The sequence below is a fragment of the Mirounga angustirostris genome, unplaced genomic scaffold (genome assembly GCF_029215605.1).
Source record: "Mirounga angustirostris isolate CCGP_5_RB_7025 unplaced genomic scaffold, mMirAng1.0.hap1 SCAF_1, whole genome shotgun sequence".
NCBI lineage: Eukaryota > Metazoa > Chordata > Mammalia > Carnivora > Phocidae > Mirounga > Mirounga angustirostris.
Genome location: NW_026991709.1, coordinates 97,559,834 through 97,580,135, shown reverse-complemented (window position 1 = coordinate 97,580,135; position 20,302 = coordinate 97,559,834). Strand labels below are relative to the sequence as shown.

Sequence of the window (20,302 nt, the reverse complement as noted above, 5' to 3'; positions counted from 1 at the left end):
TTTTTTTCTTCACTCTGGAAACCACATGAACTATTATCTGTCAGAAAATCTAATTATAAGCCTGATAATAATTACACTAGATGGCCAGATGACAGTCTTCCACAAACTTAAACTTGTCTCTACATCTCATGATGTCTAATTTTAGTCTGTTCTCTGCCCTTACCCTTATAACATTAACCAGGCAGGTATCAGCATGCTAACATGTTAAAATTATTAGTTTGCAACCAAACGCATTTCCTAAGACTGTTTAATGACTCCTTTCAATAATTCATGATGAAGGCAGCCTGGTAAATGGATAATACAAGGAAATGAAAGTTAATAGTCTTGAGTCCTAGTTAATCTTTGTTCTGTCACCTATTAGCTCCAATTCACCTTTCTTCTATGGACCACACACTTCTCATCTGAAATGTTAGATAGTGTCATCATTTCAGCACTTTTTCATTCTAATAATAGAATCCATACACTTCATACCTTGCCAGTGTAATGGTATCATTCATGCTAACACAATCTTTAACTACTATCCTTTTGCTACACTTAAGGCATCTCTTATTGAGAAAGGTGTTGTGATGAAGTCCTAGAATATTTATTTTGGAAGGCAGCTATGCTAACCACTATACCACCAATACTCCGGCCAGAATATTTATTTTGTTAAGTTAAAACATATAATAAAAATAATTTCAAGTGTAATTTGAAAATTAATTTCTTGGTGAAGGGATTTGTACAAACTTTACATAATGAATAGGGACACATATTAATTCCTACAGAGATTTAGAATGAAAAAGCACTGATTCTTACACTTTCTTTGATTTTCCTCAGTTTTTCTATTATCTCTTGAAAACATAAAATGGTTGTAGGAGGGGGAAAAACAAGAACACACAAAGAAAATACACTCACTTAAAAAATAAATGGGGTTGAAATAATTGTTCTAATCACTTTATTTCCTGTGTCATATATAAGTAAACAAGAAGGAATCATACCTATTAAACACTAATATTATTAAATCCACTTTGCATTATATTAAAAAATACATTATTATCGCATGTGTTCCTACTAGTCTAGTGAAGTTACAGCAATGTCTATGAAGTGCCCACCCCTTAATGCATGGGTGTATTCAGAAATATATATATATATCCCAAATATTCCAAATTGCGTTAGGAGTCTAGCAAATCTGTAATTTGTAATCATTATAATTACAATTTAGTATATGGAAGCATGCCTATTTTTAAATTGTCTCAATTATTTTAAAAAAATCTTGTGCACTAAGAAATTATGGCTTAGCATTTAATTTAATCACACATACTTCTTAGTACAGAAATCAGGAACTATTCTTTTTTTTTTTTTTTTAATAGATCAGTGAATCATGGGATTGAGAGTTTAGTAGTATATTTTTGTTTCCACTTAATAAATTGTTCCATCTGTGATAAGGTTTCTTCCAGTGTAAGGGAATAAATAAGAAATAAAATACACGAGAGTAGCAGCAGATAAGCTACAATGAAGTTACAAATACTTTGTTAAGTAATTTTTTTGGTTTCATGATATCAAAATAGGACAAAAGAAAAGTGTGCCATAACATTTATGTCTGGCAAAAAAATGTGTTAGGAAACATTAACCACTTTAGAGGGATTCTGAATAAATGGATTATCACCAAAAAGACAGAAGCCAGTCAACTGCCTCAATTTTTAGTTGATCTTTTTTTGTTTGAAAACATCATTGATTAATTCCCGTGGAGCTGGGAAGTGAAACAATTGTACATTTTTGGGGAGAATGCAAGTCTGATCTTAGATAAGAATAGATTGAAACAGTGTGTGCCTGGTAGGAGGAAAATATATATTGTTTTAATGGGAAGGAGGAATGCAATTCTCTGTAAATGATAAGGTAACATTTGCATATGTCAGTAAGGGAGGCATATTTATATCCCCATTTTACAGATAAGGAAAAACAGTAGGGAGTTTTAAGTAAGTTGCCTAAGGTGATATAAATATAAGATCTGTAGAAAGGGGAACACTGGACACATCAGGGCTGTCACATACAATTGGGACAACTGTGCAACTGCACTGTAAATTGCTTCCCTTGAAGTTATACACTGGTGGAGCTCTGAATGTAGCACCTGGAGAGGACACAGTAAACAAAAGATGACCTGACCCAGTGGGAAGCAACGGGAGGGGTCCTGGAATAATGATCCTCCACTATCTTACATTATGCTACTAATTATATTTTTGCTATTTACTTTCTTTAGCTGCTCTGGTCTCTCTGATAAATCAAGTTTGATTTCACCAATTTCCTGTATAATTGGGATAGTGCTGAATCAATGTCATTAAGTTCTGCTTAATTTAATTTCTTGGCCATCAAGTTATTGCTTGGATGAATGATTGATGGATATATACGTGAATTGATATTTCAACATATATTAGTATAGAGTATTGGGTGTAATGCACATATGGACCTGTGTGCTATTTGGGTAAGGTTTTAAATTCATTTTCAAAGATGGGATTGAGGGAAAAGCAGGAGCAAGCAAAGTACATATAGGTGGTAATTACAATTAGCAAAGGTTTACATGATAGTGTGGCTTCTGTTTTAGAAGGAATTTAAAACATTACAACTAGAGATACCAAATCTGAATACAATTTAGTGCTACCACAGAATAATGTTTTCTTATTTTTGCCAATAAGTCAAACTAAAAAGGCTTTTATATGTCTTGAAAATTGATAAAATATTCTAAAGTAACTGCAAAAAAGGTGTTTCATGTAACTGAATGAGAAATATAAAGGTTAGGATTCCCTTAAAATACAAATGAGGGGAGTTTGGACTTTTATGTTCATCCATGATGGAGTGATTTAAAATGGATTAGCCTTCCCACCATAAACAATTATAATACTGGACAAAAAAGAAAACAAAAACAAAAACAAAAAACAAGGCAATGAGTTTCAGGAACCTGAGAACAGGCAGCACAAGTCTGTGTTATTTGAGAGCAGGGAACTCTAAGGTGAGCCCGTGTTTACTGTGGTTACACATATGCGGAGAATTTCTCGTCCAAGATGCAGGGAGCATGAGGCTAAGCAGTTGAGTAGCTTCACTGAGGTCAAGAGACAGAAATAAGAGTTCCTGGATACAGAAGCTGAAATCTGTGGGGCAGGACTCCAGGAAGGATGGAGTGAGGCTCAAATTCTCTGCAGGGATTCCCTGCAGATTTTTGGCTGAGGCCTGGGCTGAATATGTACAGGGTGAGAGTCTAAGAGGCAGACTAGAGAGAAGATGCTGCAAGCCTGAGAGCAGAAGAGAGATGGGAAAAGTTGGAGAGTGAATAACTATCATAATGTTGTCAACACTTCATTTACATCTCATTAATACCTCTTTAAAACTCAGTGTCCAGCTGGAGGCAAAGACAAGCCTTAGAAGTAAGGAATACAATTAGACCTGGTCTATCCCATCCTAACAGACCCTGAAACCAAGTACCTGCAATACCCTCAGTGAAAACAGACTTTTGAGTTTAAGTCCTGCCAAGTTGGAGGATCTATAAAATATCTTGGACCTCTCCTGAATCCACTCTAACAAAATATAAAACCATGCCTATTACACATTTGAGACAAACTTAAGTGTATACACATTTTTTAATTGAATGGCCTGGTAAAATAGAAAAACATTCTTCAGTGCTAGCATACTTCTTCCAAGAGGGATAAAATAATATAGAATTTTTTCTGCATATAATCCACAAAGTCCAGTATAAATTTGAAAATTATTAAGCATGCAAAGAAATAGAAAAATAGAAACTGAACCCGTGAACCAGATATTGGATGAGCAAACAAAACCTTAAAACTATTTTAAATATGTTCAAGAACTTAAAAAATAATATCTTTTTAAATAGGAGACAGGGAGGGACTCTTGGCAAAGGAATGAAATTATTTTTTAAAAAGGAAATTTTTATCTGAAAACTAAAATGAAATAAAATAGTCATGGGGTGGGTTCAGCTACAAATTGGAGAAGGTTAGAAGGGTCAATGAGCTTGCAGAGAAATCAATAAAAAGTACTTAATTTGAAAAACAGAAGCAAAACTGAAGAAAAGGGAACAGAAATTTAGTGACCTGTGAAATATTAAACAACCTAGTATATGTATAATTGGAGTTTTAGAAGGAGATGAGAATGAGAAGGAAGCAGAAAGAATATTTGATGAAATGCTGACCCAAAATATCTCAAATGTGACATTAAAAATCAACAAGAAGAAACTTAGTGAACCCCAGACCAATATATATATATATATATTTAGAAATGTCATGGACAAACTATTGAAAACCCAAGATAAGGAGAAAATTTTAAAATCAACCCAGGGGGTGAAAAAAAAAAAAGATATTGCATACAGGGAGGAAGTCATATGAATAAAAGCGCACTTCACATCAGAACTAGAGACAAGAAGATAATGGAAAAGAAAAAAAAAAAAACAATTCAGTATTTTTTTTTTTAAAGATTTTATTTATTTATTTGACAGAGAGAGACACAGCGAGAGAGGGAACACAAGCAGGGGGAGTGGGAGAGGGAGAAGCAGGATTCCTGCGGAGCAGGAAGCCCGATGCGGGACTCGATCCCAGGACTCCAGCATCATGACCTGAGCCGAAGGCAGACGCTTAACGACTGAGCCACCCAGGCACCCCAACAATTCAGTATTCTATATTCTTAAAAAATATCCTTCAACGGAGGTAAAATAAAGGCATTTTCAGATAAAAGAAAGTTGATGAATGGCTAGTTGTAACTAGCCAACCTACACAATGAGAAATCCTAAAGAATGTTCCTCGGCATGAAGGGAATGATACCAGACGAAAACTAGAATCCATAGGTAAGAATAAAGAACGTTAGAAATGGCAATTCTGTGGGTAAATATAAAAGACCACTTTTCCTTTTCTTTTATGAATTTACATAAATATAACTGATGGTTTAAAACAAATGATGTTTTAATGATATTTAATATTTTTTTTAATTTTTTATTATGTTAATCCCCATACATTACATCATTAGTTTTAGATGAAGTGTTCCATGATTCATTGTTTGTGCATAACACCCAGTGCTCCATGCAGAATGTGCCGTCCTCAATACCCACCACCAGGCTAACCCATCCTCCCACCCCCCTCCCCTGTAGAACCCTCAGTGTGTTTCTCAGAGTCCATCGTCTCTCATGGTTCGTCTCCCCCTCCGATTTCCCCCGCTTCATTCTTCCCCTCCCGCTACCTTCCTCTTCTTCTTTTTTTTTTTCTCAACATATATTGCATTATTTGTTTCAGAGGTACAGATCTGAGATTCAACAGTCTTGCACAATTCACAGCGCTTACCAGAGCACATACCCTCCCCAGTGTCTATCACCCAGTCACCCCATCCCTCCCACCCCACCCCCCACTCCAACAACCCTCAGTTTGATTCCTGCGATTAAGAATTCCTCATATCAGTGAGATCATATGATACATGTCTTTCTCTTTTTGACTTATTTCACTCAACATAATACCCTCCAGTTCCATCCACGTCGTTGCAAATGGCAAGATCTCATTCCTTTTGATGGCCGCTAATGATATTTAATATTAAGTGAGATTTTATATTACACATTGCCTAACCATATGACAGCAATACAAAAAACATCAAGAATACGTGAAACAATATTGTTAGTTTCTTGCATTTGTGAAGTAGTAAGGGTGATGGAGAAAATGGGAAATGTGAATTGTGAAGAAAGTGGGAAATGTCAGTTGCAAAATGCAAAATGTTTCAGTATTAACTATAAGTTGACTTTCACAAGTTAAAGAAACAATTGCTAGCCCTAAAGCAACCATGGGAAAAAATATTAAAGGCAAATTAAAATGTCTATATAAAATGACATTTTTAAAAGCAAGATGATGTACTTAAAATCATATTGATAAATACATTAAATGTCAAATGGATTAGTCATACCAACTCAACTGTAAGGAAGATTTCTTTAGAAATATAAGTGGAATAAAAGAATAGAACAAAATGTGTAAACATAAGTATGGGAAACTTGACATGTCTATCTTGATATTAGACAAAGCCAACTTTGGGATAAAGAGACATTTCATAATGATAAAATGGTCAATTAATCAGGACTACATGATCCTAAATATGCATAGAAATTAATAACATAGATTTAAAATACTAAAAGAAATTAGCAGAGCTAAATGGAGAAATGAGTAACACCACAATTACAGTTGAAGATGTTAATACCCTTCTCTCAGTATTTGAAGAAAGTAGAAAATATATTAGGGAGAATATTAGAAGACCTGAATGACTGTGAACTAATTAATTTACAGAATACACCATACTAAGTAACGGAAGAGCACATAAACTAATAACCCATACAGATCATATGCTGGGTCATAAAATAGTTCTTAATATATTTCAAAGGGGAAAATCTTACAGAATATTGTCTATTACTAGAATGGAACTAACCTAGAAATCAATAACAAAATATCTAGAAATTATCCAAATACTTGGGAGTTAAATAACAGTCTACTAAATGACCTATTGGCAAAATAAAAAATCACCAAGGAAAATTCAAAATTATTTTGAATTTATTTTTTTTTTAAAGTGGGCTCCACACCCAGCATGGAGCCCAACAGGGGGCTTGAACTAATGACCCTGAGGTCAAGACCTGAGCTGAGACCAAGAGTCAGACACTCAACCAACTGAGCCACCCAGGCACCTCTTATTTTGAATTTGATTATAACAAAAAGTACAACTTATACTAGACATTATTTAAGAAGGAGAATTTGTTAAAATGTATTATGAACCATGAACTTGAAAACTCATTTTCCTGAATAATTATTACTGCTCCTAGTTCTACGTTTTTACTTTCTTGATATGCCATTTTTGGGATATGAAGAAGTAGAAAACTGCAGTTTCTCAATCTTGGAATAACTAACATTTGGAATGAATAATTCTTTATTGTGGGGGCTGTTCTGTACTTTGCAGGAAGTGTAGGAGCATCCCTGGCCTTTACCTTGTTAGTAGCACCCCCACCACCAGCTGTGACACTCAAATACAGATCCAGACATTAGTGAATGTTCCCAGGGGTGGGAAGGTGAGGGGTCAGGGGATTAATCTCCCTTCACTGAATACCACAGAGCTAGAACATAGCCTTTGTGGTCAGATGATGTGGATGGATTTAACAAACTGTACGTTTACCAACCTTGTTTCCATTGGAGTTTACTTAACCATTCTAAACTTCTATATTTATTCCTAGGTATACTTTAAAGAAAGATAATGTATACCAGGAGATTAACATTATGTTTACCAACAAGTCAACTCTCAACAGGTATGAAGTATTACTACTGCTGTTCCACTGTGCAAATATTGACTGTAAAGAAACTCCCCAACTAAAATGACATTTTGTGATAGCCAAACTACTTTAAAAATGAGATTATGGTTTACAATCTCATTTGTATGAATTTATCATTATAACTGAAATGTGTCAATCTTCATATATTTCCCATGAAAATATGCTAATCATGGAAGTAGATTAGGATTAAACAATCTATTCTGGTAAGCATCAAAGATTCTCTTCTTTGAACTGTTGCTGTGTGTCAAGATATTCGCCACATCCAATTCTCAGTATTCTCCATTGTGACGTGAGAAAGTATAAATTCCTTGATGATTTTAACATGCAAAATAAAGTCCTTTAAAAATTACAGGCATCAATAATTTTAAAGAATATATCTCCTTAAGCTCTTTACAATCTCTAGAATTGTAAGAAAGAATTTAAAACATATTAAAGCGATTTAATATGGATATAGCCTTTAGGGTGAGAACAAAATGAGATAGAAATCACTCTAAAGCTGCTCTGGAAATGATGATTCTTCTTCAGCAGAAATTGAAGCTGATGTGGATAAGTCATAAGATTGTGCAACTATAAATAATAGCCAACATATCTTGAACATATGTCCATTTTTTACTCATTCTAGCATTTACCTGTTTTTGTTCAATCATTTGATAACCAAATAATTTGATAAATATGTCATATACCCACACTAGTACTTTAATGAGTTTCTAGTAAAACCAGTTTCTCTTTTCAGAAGCTAGTTCAGTCTAGCTTAGGAGGCTTAGCATACAATGAAAAATCTCAGAGACAAGTTATAGTCAACAACTTCTGTTGAGAGTGAAAAAGAGGTCTGAAGCAATTACAACTCTAAGAATTAAAGATATGCTTGGTGAAAGGTGGGTGTTCAGGACCTTAAAAAAAGAGTAGGATTCATGTCATTAAAAAGGAGAGGGGTAGCTGTTCTAAACAGGGTGCAGAGCAAGAACAAGGATGAGAGGTTATATTAAGCTTAAAATCTTTGGCATTTGTGAGACAATTGGCCTGCCAAGAAGCCAAGTATTGTTGGGGAATATGGGTTGCAGTAAGATTATAGAGGTCTCTTATTGACAGAGAGAAGAATTTTTGCTTTAGACTGAGTGGATAAACATTAAAAATTTTTGAGAAGAATTACATCATACAAGTACTTTGTAGAAGATATATATAGTGACATGAAGTAAAAATGAATTTCAAATGGAGGTTGGAAGAGAAAACTAGAACACAGTATCACTATTAACATTCTTTCCAATTATAAAAGATCCAATTACGACAGATTGGATTAATGCATCTATCAATTTGTGAGTTTCTGCAAGTACTCACAGTATTTTAAAAATAGATGCCCAAACTTCTATTTCTTTTGTTTTTCTCACTGATACCAATTATCCCAATGTATAAAATTCTTTTGGGGGTTACAAAAAATACCCTTTATTTTCTATACACATACATTTGTATATTTAAGAGATACAAATTAGAAAATATATTTGAACAGATTATTTTCTCCTGACTCTTGGGGGCATAATATCACAATATTTATAACAAAGAAGGAAAAATAGGTTCTTCTATAATACTTCAGATTAGCTAATGTCAGCTATATGGCTGCTCAAGCTGAAAGCAGCTTAGCTAAACGTGAGGACCCTTGTAGCTGCTCCTGTCCAGTCAACTGAAAGCTCGGAACAAACTTATTAGGGGAAAAATTGATAAAATCCCGAACTCTGCATTTGCATTTGAAGTAATCTGAGGGCCAACCCCATCACGATCTTGCCCTTTGATTTTCCTGAATGGTAAGGTGTTTCTCCACCTATCAGTTACCACTACCTCTGCTTATGAACATGAGGAGAAGATATATTTCTACTCTTCCCTAAACCTGTGAACACTATAAACTTTCAGTTTAAAAAGTATGGTTACGGGGCGCCTGGGTGGCTCAGTCATTAAGTGTCTGCCTTCGGCTCAGGTCATGATCCCAGGATCCTGGGATCGAGTCCCGCATCGGGCTCCCTGCTCCGCGGGAAGCCTGCTTCTCCCTCTCCCACTCCCCCTGCTTGTGTTCCCTCTCTTGCTGTGTCTCTATCTGTCAAATAAATAAAATCTTAAAAAAAAAAAAAAAAAAAGTATGGTCACAATAACTTTAGCTTTCAAGATAAACATCTATTTGCATATAAACTTTGGCTAATATTACCACAGTACTTTGCAGTATTTTGGAAATGAAATCAGAAAATATTTTTCATGAAAGTTCTTCACTGATTTAAGCACCCTGATGCAAGAAATTGAAATTCATTATATAATAGAAACCAAAAGTAGCTTATGGTACAAAAAGAATAAATAATTAAAACATTTCTGTGCCTTTAATGAAGTCTATACCAGACAGCAAGCAAAGCTAAGCAAAACCAAACAAAATCAAACAAGAACACTGACAAAAATCAGCACTTACCCATATCTTGCAAAATTTGCCCAGTATTTCATTATGGATCTACTCAAAATTTCCTCAGCTTTTGTGTAATTAGCTCTTCTTTCCAGAGGTAAACCAAAGACAAATTCAATTTCATAACCATGCATCACTCCCATCCATTCTGGCCAAGGAAGTTGGGAGGATTGGTGTTCAAAATAGTAGAAAAAGGCATTATTTCCCAATTCTGAGAACTTTTTGGTGAACTCCAAGGCTGGACATATGATATTGTAGTCCCCAAGAACATCATCCAACGCATCACGGTATTTTTCAGCTCTCTGATCATCTAACAAGTCCACATAATAAAAAAGGATCGATTCCCTTCCAAATTCACTCACTCCTGGAAAATACATTTTTAAACCTTCTTGAAAGTCTTTTCTAGTTATGATACTGTCGTTATCTTTGCTGAAACCAGGAGCACCATATACTAAAAATGCTGTCCCCTCATCTTTATTAACGCCCACCAAGATCTGGGCTTTTTTGAACTGTCCAAGTTGGAGTAGTGTGTCTGGAATGTCAGTGAGAAAATCACCATCCACAATTGGACCAAAATTTACAGACAAAAGAGTATCAGAGGGGACAACCAAGACTTCATTCAGTAGAATTTCCTGGGGATCTTTGTTTCGAAGGCATTTGATTATCTCTGTCTCATTTTCTCTAGAGCAACCAATAAATTTAGCTAAGGTCAACGTTCTGTTCCTGGCTTCATCAAGAGACATTACTGCCCAAGGGGCATTAGAGGATCCACTTTGCAGAATGGCTCTGGTAAACAATGGCTGGCTTCTAGGAGAAAGTAAATGAAGGCTAACTGAACCTGCTCCTGCACTTTCTCCAAAGAGAGTTACACTTTTAGGATTTCCACCAAAGGCTGCTATATTTTTTTGGACCCACTGAAGGGCCAACTGTTGATCAAACAAGCCCATGTTCCCTGGTACCTCGGGATTTCCTGGTAAAGCTAAGAATCCTAGGGCACCCACCCTATAGTTCATTGAAACTACAATAACTCTTTCAACCCGAGCCAGAAATTTGCCATCATAAACAGGTAAAGATGATGTTCCGGTTTGGTAACCACCACCATAGATCCAGATCATTACAGTCGCATTTTTTGGTTTAGGTGTTGGAACCCACACATTCAGATATAAACAGTCTTCACTGAGATCGGTGTTTGGGTTCCACATCTCTGATCCAGGGAAACCTGGGAAACTTTGATCTGTGTTCTGATAGCAAGAATTTGCATATTTTGTGGCATTCCAAATATCGGACCACTTGGTCAAGAACTGTGGCTTTTTGAATCGAAGTCTCCCAAGAGGTGGCTGTGCATAGGGAATTCCAAGAAAGGCTGTTACTGTGCCACCAAGAACTGGCAGGTTCATTCCTCTGACTTTTCCGTTCTTGGTGGTAATTATGATGTCTTCTTCCATATGTGACTTCCCAATTAACACCCAGAGCAGAAGAAACCGCAAGAGAAACCGGATGCTTATGATTGTACCCTTGCTCTGCATATTGATTTCTGAAAGAGAGGTAATTAGGAAGTTTTAAAAACCTCATGCATCAAGTATTATATTTTATTTATGATAATTAACTGAAATAAAGTAATTCTTATTAATCCTAACAATTATGAAAACTAATAAATCTGTTACTACTATAAAGGTTTTGTTAAAAAACCCACACACACAGAAAATGTCTGGAGATATTTCAGTTTTCAATTTAGAACAGGAATAAGTGGAATGGAAAAGTAGAAAATATTTCATTTGGAGGAATTCATTATCAGGTCTCTGTAAGGAAGATTTAGTATTTTAAAGAGGAAGTTTGTCTCAGGCATATATATATATCTATATATAAAAGTATATCTAGATATACTTTTTTGACTGACCCACCAAAAGTGGCATTAAGTAGTAGTCAACTTATGAAGATATCATTTCTACCTCGGTTAGAGGAAAAAATATAAGCTCATGTATGCTCTGAAATGTGTACAGTTCTATTCATGGTCAGCTGACTCTTGACATAACTGAAGTAGATTGAGAACCTTTAAGGATCCTTAGACTTCTGTTACTGGCTTTTTCTGTTTCCATGGTCCCTTCTGTGGTTCTTTTTGCCTCATGGTTTCTTCCTCAAAACAATCCAGAAGAGAATTTGGACAATATATTCATAGAATATTAAGTAACAAAAATACAGCAGTTGTCATTGAACCTAAAAATTGTGAAAACTAACAAATCTGCTGCCACTGTAAAGAACTATGGGAAAAACGGGAAGAGAGACTGAGGATATATACCAGAAAAAGTGAGTAACGAAGAAAGCCTTCTCTACCTAAATTACAATGTCAATGGAGAGAACCAGCAGCTGATAATATAATGTGTGAGAGGAGATACTTTGAAGGAATTTTACACTCAGGGATTACTCAATGCACATCTGCTATTTGTTAATTGATTAAAGTATATGCAACTGACAAGTTTGCCTATATGTTAACACATGACATGCGTTAACATGGTCAGATTACTTGCATTTTGATAGTGGACAAAATAAGTGAGATTAAGAGGACTAATGCTGAGGAATTACTGGAAAGAGTAGAAGAAAAAGGAATCTTTGAGACCTACAAAATTATAACTATTTGACATTTTATTTTTTTAAGATTTTATTTATTTATTTATTTGAGAGAGAGAGAATGAGAGAGAGAGAGAGAGAGAGCACATGAGAGGGGGGGAGGGTCAGAGGGAGAAGCAGACTCCCCGCCGAGCAGGGAGCCCGATGCGGGACTCGATCCAGAGACTCCAGGATCATGACCTGAGCCGAAGGCAGTCGCTTAACCAGCTGAGCCACCCAGGCGCCCCTACATTTTATTAAATAATATTTATTGATGGCATGAAAAGATTGCTTGTGGAAATCAAAGTTTCATTAAAAATTCATAATGTGGGGCACCTGGGTGGCTCAGTGGGTTGAGTGTCCGACTCTTGATTTCAGCTCAGGTCATGATCTCATGGGTCATGAGCTCTAGCTGCACTGGGCTCCAAGCTCAGCAGGGAGTCTGCTTCTCTCCCTCTACCATCTTCTACTCCTCCCCCCAACTCGTGCTTGTGTGTGCTCTCTCTCTTCCTCTCAAATAAATAAATAAATAAACAAATTCATAATGCACACCTGAATTTCTTTAAAATTAATAAAACCTAAAAATCAGATTCTGAAACTTCACATAACAAAGAGGGACACAAAAATGTAATGCCCATATCATTTAAAAGAACTAACATCTTTATACAACTGAAAGAAAACCTGATTAAAACAGTCAAATACAAACACTGATTCTCATCCACACAATAATAACAAAGGTCCATAAATGTAAAAAAAAAAAATCTGTATTATTTTTTGATACCATAATTGTAAATACAATCTATGTGTCTAAGAAGCTAATGCTGTGAGCATTGAGACTCTGTATTAGTGTTTTGTTTTTTTTTTTAATTTATATTGTCTCAGAAGGTAGAGAGAATAAAGTATTACCCTGAAAACTGTTCCAGAGTTAGGATTCTCACTTTTTTTTTTTTTTTTTAAGATTTTATTTATTTATTTGACAGAGAGAGACACAGTGAGAGAGGGAACACAAGCAGGGGGAGTGGAAGAGAGAGAGAAGCAGGCTTCCCACGGAGCAGGGAGCCCGATGCGGGGCTCGATCCCAGGACCCTGGGATCATGACCTGAGCCGAAGGCAGACGCTTAACGACTGAGCCACCCAGGTGCCCCGAATTCTCACATTTTAAATCAACCGCATTCACCACTGCTAATAGTACAGCTAGTGATCAACAAGTATTTTTTGAGCCCCCCAAAAGATCTGGATAACCTGATCAATTGTACAGTATTTTGTTCAGTGTACGTATGGATATCTCTATCTCTGTCTCTGTCTATATATCTATATATCTAGATCTAACTCTATCATTGTCCATATATATGCATATATATACACATATATGTCTATATATAATGGTTATAAAAATAATAAGGTTTTAAAAAATCAAACTGTGAGATTATTTTATGTTATCAGTTTTGATACTTTTGAATATGTGTTGGCTGTTAAATACTTTATTGAATTACATAATATTTTAATACTATTTCTATACTATATTTATGATTTCTATACTATTATAATATGCTATATTTATGATAATTATAATGATATAGTATTACAACAATGTAACAATCATGTAAAGGTTCTTGTAGACTTAACACTAATGAAATTTTATATTTCTGACAGTTTAGGAGTTTTAGAGGTATAGCTACTACAGTCTTATTTTTTTTTTCCTTCTGATAATTTCTAAGCCCTTTCTTTTAAATAGATGGAGGTGACATTTGGAGAACAAAGTGCTGCAGAGTTTTTTTTTTTTTTTTTTTTTCTTTTTAAAAGCCTGCTTTGGAAAGAAAATAGGAGTTAAGACACAAAGCAGGTTTACTCTAAGCTGCATTTCAACAGATTAATTGCAGCATCTCTGGTTGTACTCCTTCCTCCCTGTGGCCCAGTTCAAGCAATGTTCTTCTGAATCTAAAGTAAAGACCGTCTGTTTTTTGTGTGTGTGTGGTTTTATATAAATATTATTTTGCCTTTGTAAACTAAACACCTAATGCTAATAATTTTTGGTCTCTGATAATTTTCAAACATTTGTTGTACAGTTTAATAATTTTATTGCACAGCAAGTATAATACTACAAAAACATTTTGTTTTTATATGTAATTAATAAATGTAATAATTGTCCTTGAATATTTTAAAAACTATCTACTATAACACATAAAAGGTTAGTATCATTCCTATGTAACTTAGCTTGATTTTCTTGTATGTTTTTATTTATATTTGTGCTGACTAGGTGTTAATTTTGTATAGTATGATTTATGCAAATAATAATCTTGCTTTCTCAACAATGACCTATGAGTCATCATCTTACAAATAATGTAATTAGTAACATTCAAAAAAATCATCGTAAGCATGTGTTCACAGCAAGAATGGCAATATAGGGGCGCCTGGGTGGCTCAGTTGGTCAAGCAACTACCTTCGGCTCAGGTCATGATCCTGGAGTCCTGGGATCGAGTTCTGCATCGGGCTCCCTGCTCAGCGAGGAGCCTGCTTCTCCCTCTGACCCTCTCCCCTCTCATGTACTCTCGCTCATTCTCGCTCTCTCAAATAATTAAGTAAATCTTTAAAAAAAAAAAAAAGAATGGCAATATAATCCCAACTCACCATCATGGTACTTGTTGGAGCATTTATATACCATATTATGAAGTCTAGACTTTAATATGAAAGTATGCATGTGCTCATATACACATTGTTAGTGTAGGGTAATATTTTTATAGTTAGCTGTAGTACTGATTTAAATAAGCATTATGTTGTCCTTTTCATAATCTGGTATTCTCTATTCTAACAGGTTGCTCTGTATTTTTAGTATATGTTACCACATGATTAAATAACCAAAAGATGAATAAAGGAGACTAAGAAAATGTTATTAGTCTATATATCTAAATCTTTATTAATAATTAAAACATTAAATAAAACTTCATTTGTTTTTTCAATAAATTCTGGTGCAAGTTGGCTAATGTCACATTAAATAAGCAATTTAAACTCTGAGAATACATAATACATCATAAGGAATGGGGAAAATTTTCATACCAACTACAACTGAGTATCTGAATTAGATCACTTAACTTACTGCCATCGTTTTGGAAAGAAAGGCAAGAGTTTTTGGAATTGCAAGAGAAAATGAATGATGGGTGTGGGAAGAAGGAAAAACCTGAAAGATAATGAAGACTATAGTGTTCCAAAGTTGTAAAGTGCTCTGGGATATCAAAATCTACTGGCAATCTTTGGGAAATATTTCAAACTTTTAACAATATAACTTTGATTTTTTTTTAATTAATTAATTTATTTATTTATTTGACAGAGAGAGACAGCGAGAGCAGGAACACAAGCAGGGGGAGTCGGAGAGGGAGAAGCGGGCTTCCTGCTGAGCAGGGACCCCGATGTGGGACTCGATCCCAGGACCCTGGGATCATGACCTGAGCCGAAGGCAGACGCTTAACAACTGAGCCACCCAGGCGCCCTAACAATATAACTTTGAAAATAAAAAAAGGCAAAAAATTACTTTTTTTCATTTTTGATTTAATTTTATAAGTATTATCAACTTTTTTAAAAAGATCTTATTTATTTATTTGACAGAGAGAGAGAGACAGCGAGAGAGGGAACACAAGCAAGGGGAGTGGGAGAGGAAAAGCAGGCTTCCCACCGAGCAGGGAACCCAATGAGGGGCTTAAACCCAGGACCCTGGGATCATGACCTGAGCCGAAGGCAGATGCTTAACGACTGAGCCACCCAGGTGCCCCGAAAGTATTATCAATTTTAAGAAATATATGTTATGCCATAAGACATGGCTGTAATAAAATGATTGACAGAAAGAGTTATTTATTTGCCAAACATTTGCCATAGTTGATTATCAACCACATTTTCAAAATAATTCGCCGCCCAAGGACTTCTTAAAAGATGGTCAAGCAAAGCAGCGCCTGGGTGGCTCAGTTGGTTAAGCGACTGCCTTTGGCTCAGGTCATGATCCTGGAGTCCTGGGATTGGGTCCTGTGTCAGGCTCCTTGCTCAGCAGGGAGTCTGCTTCTCCCTCTGACCCTCCCCCCTCTCATGCTCTCTCTCTATCTCATTCTCTCTCAAATAAATAAATAAAATCTTAAAAAAAAAAGATGGTCAAGCAAATATTGATAATAGTTTTCTCTGCATGTAATTTTCCTGTTTTTTAAAAAGTTATAATATGCATTTCTATATAAAAATAAACCTTAAAATAGTGGGGCAAGAGCCATCTAGATAATATGATCTAGAACAAGTGCCTTTAAAATGTATTTGGTCAAATTAAACAACTAAGCCTTTATACCAAACCTAAAAAGCTTGTTTTGTTGCAGGCTATCTGAAGTGGGGAACTGAGGAAGTCTATTTATAAATAGACTATACCACTGTCTTTCAGGGATCCTTCAGATACCCATTAGTCCCTAAAAGAATGTGTACAGATAGAAGACACTATGTTAGGTTTGAGGAGTGTAAGATCTTTATCTGTCCTCAATCAGGAAGAACATTCACAAACTTTTCATCATGTGAATAATTCAAACATTTAATATTAGAGAGATCTTGGGTCTTCTTTGAAAGTTGAAACTGGTGTTAGGTTGACATCTATTCAATTATAATTCTCTAACGTCCTACAGTTTTTATAAGAATGAGCAGATTTTGGCATGAAAGCATTAATATGAAGACAACATACAATTTAAATATGTTATTATCAAAAAATGACTCAGAGCAGAAACCAAATTTATAAACAAGATGTGACTTGTTAAGATATTATTAGCTCATATTTTAAAAACTGAAATGTGGAATAGATCTCAAACATTTTCTTACAGTTAAAGAAGCAGGACATTAAAAACAAACAACAATAAAACAACAAATCTAGGAAAATAAAACAACTTAGCGAATCCAAATAGCAATTTTGTTTGTCATTCAAAGGTGGTGTTATTTCAAATTCACAGAGAATTCTAAAGATGTTCATTTAAAGTATAAAGCCACTCTTTAAAAACTCATGCTCATCCTTAAACAAGTAACTACATAAGTGAAATATATTTATCATAAGTATGAGATAGTTTATATCATGGAAGACATTATACAGACTAGTGATAGTACCTCCTAGTTGAGTTTATTATTGTGTAATATGTTCATAAAAATATGGAAGGCCTACTTTTGAAATAAAAAATGAATTATAAATAGAAATCATAAACAATTAAATAAATTCATCCACATTTCAGTTTACTTTTAATCATTCACACATTTTATACTCAATGCTTAATTCTCTGATTAAACAAGAACTGATATCATCAAAATAAAGGTAGGTGTACAGGACTGTAGGGTGAGCAGAAAATCTATATTTGCTAATTGTTTGTATAATAATAGAAATAATAGCAAATTTACAATATTTTGCTATAATTTAAGTGCACATATTTTTAAAAAAGAGGACAACTAGAACCAAGGGGGGAAAGTTGGTATATCGAGTTAGAAAACAGAATTTTCTTTTAGTTATAAGAAACTTAGACTTTATTCTTTGCCAATTGATATTGTTTCAGATGACAAAATGTTGATTAAGTACCCTGTTCAAGCCAGACAATAAAAGAACTATTCATTTCATGCCACTTAAAAAAAAAAAAAAAAAAAGAAGAAGAAAGAAAGAAAAAAGAAATAGAGTAAGACTGGAAAAAACCACTTTTGTTACTCTTTTTAGGAGAGACAGAGATTCACTGAATCGTGCATTTAAGGGTAAAATACAGCAAAAAATGTTTTCCTTTAGGGAGCGCACTGAGAAGATACATCACAGTGATTCCACAAGTGCTACGGTCCTTTACACGAAATTGAGTAAATTCATTTTTTCCTCAGGAGTTAAATGGACTCAGTTTGCGTTCCTTGAATAATAGGCAGAGTTGATGCATGTGTCTGCTCGCTTGCTTCATCTGTCCCATTGGCAATAACTGTTCTCCACAGAGCACCAAAGGGGCACAGCAAACCAGCGAAGGGGTAACAATCCTCCTACAGAATGAGCTTCTCAGCAAGTTGCATCTCTACACGAACATGTAAATTCAGAGCCGCTTACCTGACTCACTGCAACGAAGATGATAAAGTTTGCAAGGAGTGGAAATCGTGTACTACTTCGGGGAAGCGCAGTATGCAGCTGCTGCTCCAGCCTGTAAATTGGAAGGCACTGACATTACAATCAACTGTTACTGACGAAGCTCGCGAGAGTTGGCAGCCGCAACTCCATCTAGAGGCAGCCAATCTTTACTTTCTGACATCTGTTCAGAGGCTAATGGTATGAATGCAATAGTGATTCATTTACAAAAATATTACCAGATTCATGCTTTATAAACGATTGCAGGCGCTCATTTCAGAGTGAAGGAAAAAAAAAAAAAAGACAGAAGTTTCTTTAACAGAAGCTGAAACTGAACAGAAAATGCATGTGTTTTCCTTTTTAAATACTACCAGATCTTTTAAGGTCTTTTCCCGTTTTTATAAAATATAAACTTTTTTTGGGGGGGGTGCTCATTTTAAGATTTAAAGACGTGCACATGGTTCTCAAGAAATTTGGTATTGAAATTCTTTGCACCTTTAACCTGTGCCTTTCCCGTAGTTATAAAGGAGTGCAAAAGAGAAAATTGGAAACAAAATAATTACTTTGTAGATAAAGCCATGCAAATCAAAAGATTAGTTACGTTAACTGAATGAATGTCTCTGTTGTGTATGTCCTTCCAAGCCCTGTGCCCCAGTACTTACTTAAGTTCTATAAATCTCAGCACTGGTAATTTCCTGTCAGGGGTCCTGCAGGCAGTCGAGTGTGAGGAGAAGCCACAATTTTCTGGTCAAGACAAAAATACAATGAATAATTTTCACCAAACTCTTAAAAAGATACATTTGTCAATTGGAAGAATGTGAATTCTCAGAGATGTATTTATAACTTTCAGGCTTATCTGCCTTGAAATATATATTTGGGAAAGTGAAAAAACAAAAACAAACTCCTAAGCTTGATTTCTCAACGCAGTTACATTCTTTATCTCTTTCAAATGATAGCTTTCACTTTTAAATCTCTCACTTTTTGGCTCACTATCAGTAGGCATGTAATTGTAGGCAAACCTGTTTTTGTTTTTAATATTGTGCTAAAATTTCAAACATGCAAATATAAGAACTGTCATTTGCTATTGATACTACCTTGTGCCAGTCATTATAATTGACAGTTACATAAATTATTTTACTTTATTCCAAAAATATATTAGTTAAATATCATTAACTGTATTTTTCAGATGAAGGAGCTAAGGCTTATTAAGATAAGAAACTTGTTAGATATCCTACCACTACTAGTGGTTGGAATCAACATTTTAACTTGATCTGTCTGATGTCATTTCATGTTGTTTCCGAGTAATAGCCACTTTGGTCTTCAAAAATATCTTTTCTGCAAAAATTGCTACTCAGGAGGTATTTATGAGATTAAAAAAACCCTCCCAATCACAATGATTTGCAATGCATTTAGAAGACAGTTTATATGATGACAACCTAGTCACATGAAAGTTACAAAATACATGGTCTATCTAAAAGGAGGAAGGGTTTTTTAAAAGGTGTATAATGACAATTAAGCAATGCTTTATAAAGTGATGGCATTTCTGTTTAAAATGTAGTCATTCTGGGGCACCTGGGTGGTGCAGTTGGTTAAGCATCCGACTCTTGGTTTTCAGCTCAGGTCTTGGTCTCAGGGTCGTGAGATGGAGCCCCGCTGTGGGCTCCGCACTAGGCGGCGTGGAGTCGACTTGAGATTCTCTCTCCTTCTCTCTCTGCCCCTCCTGCTTGTGCTCTCTTTCTCTAAAATAAGTAAATCTTAAAAAAAAAAAAAAGTGGTGAGAGTTCATTGGTTTAGTAAGTGTGATTTTGTATGCAAGTGTCAAGTGTCAAAATTCTCTCCGACACAGCTCTGCTGC

General features: G+C 35.1%; 1 protein-coding gene across 1 annotated transcript in view; it reads right to left on the bottom strand.

The window, feature by feature from the left end:
• The window catches only part of BCHE (butyrylcholinesterase), a 64,204-nt gene extending 45,646 nt beyond the window's left edge, over window positions 1–18,558 (bottom strand). Inside the window, exons 1-2 of the mRNA XM_045903441.3 lie at window positions 18,433–18,558; window positions 9,768–11,292 (exon numbers count right to left, since the gene is read on the bottom strand). Coding sequence (XP_045759397.1) covers window positions 9,768–11,284 — 1,517 coding nt within the window. The 5' untranslated portion in view covers window positions 11,285–11,292; window positions 18,433–18,558. The remainder of the gene's footprint in view (window positions 1–9,767; window positions 11,293–18,432) is intronic.
• Window positions 18,559–20,302: the final 1,744 nt, after the last annotated feature.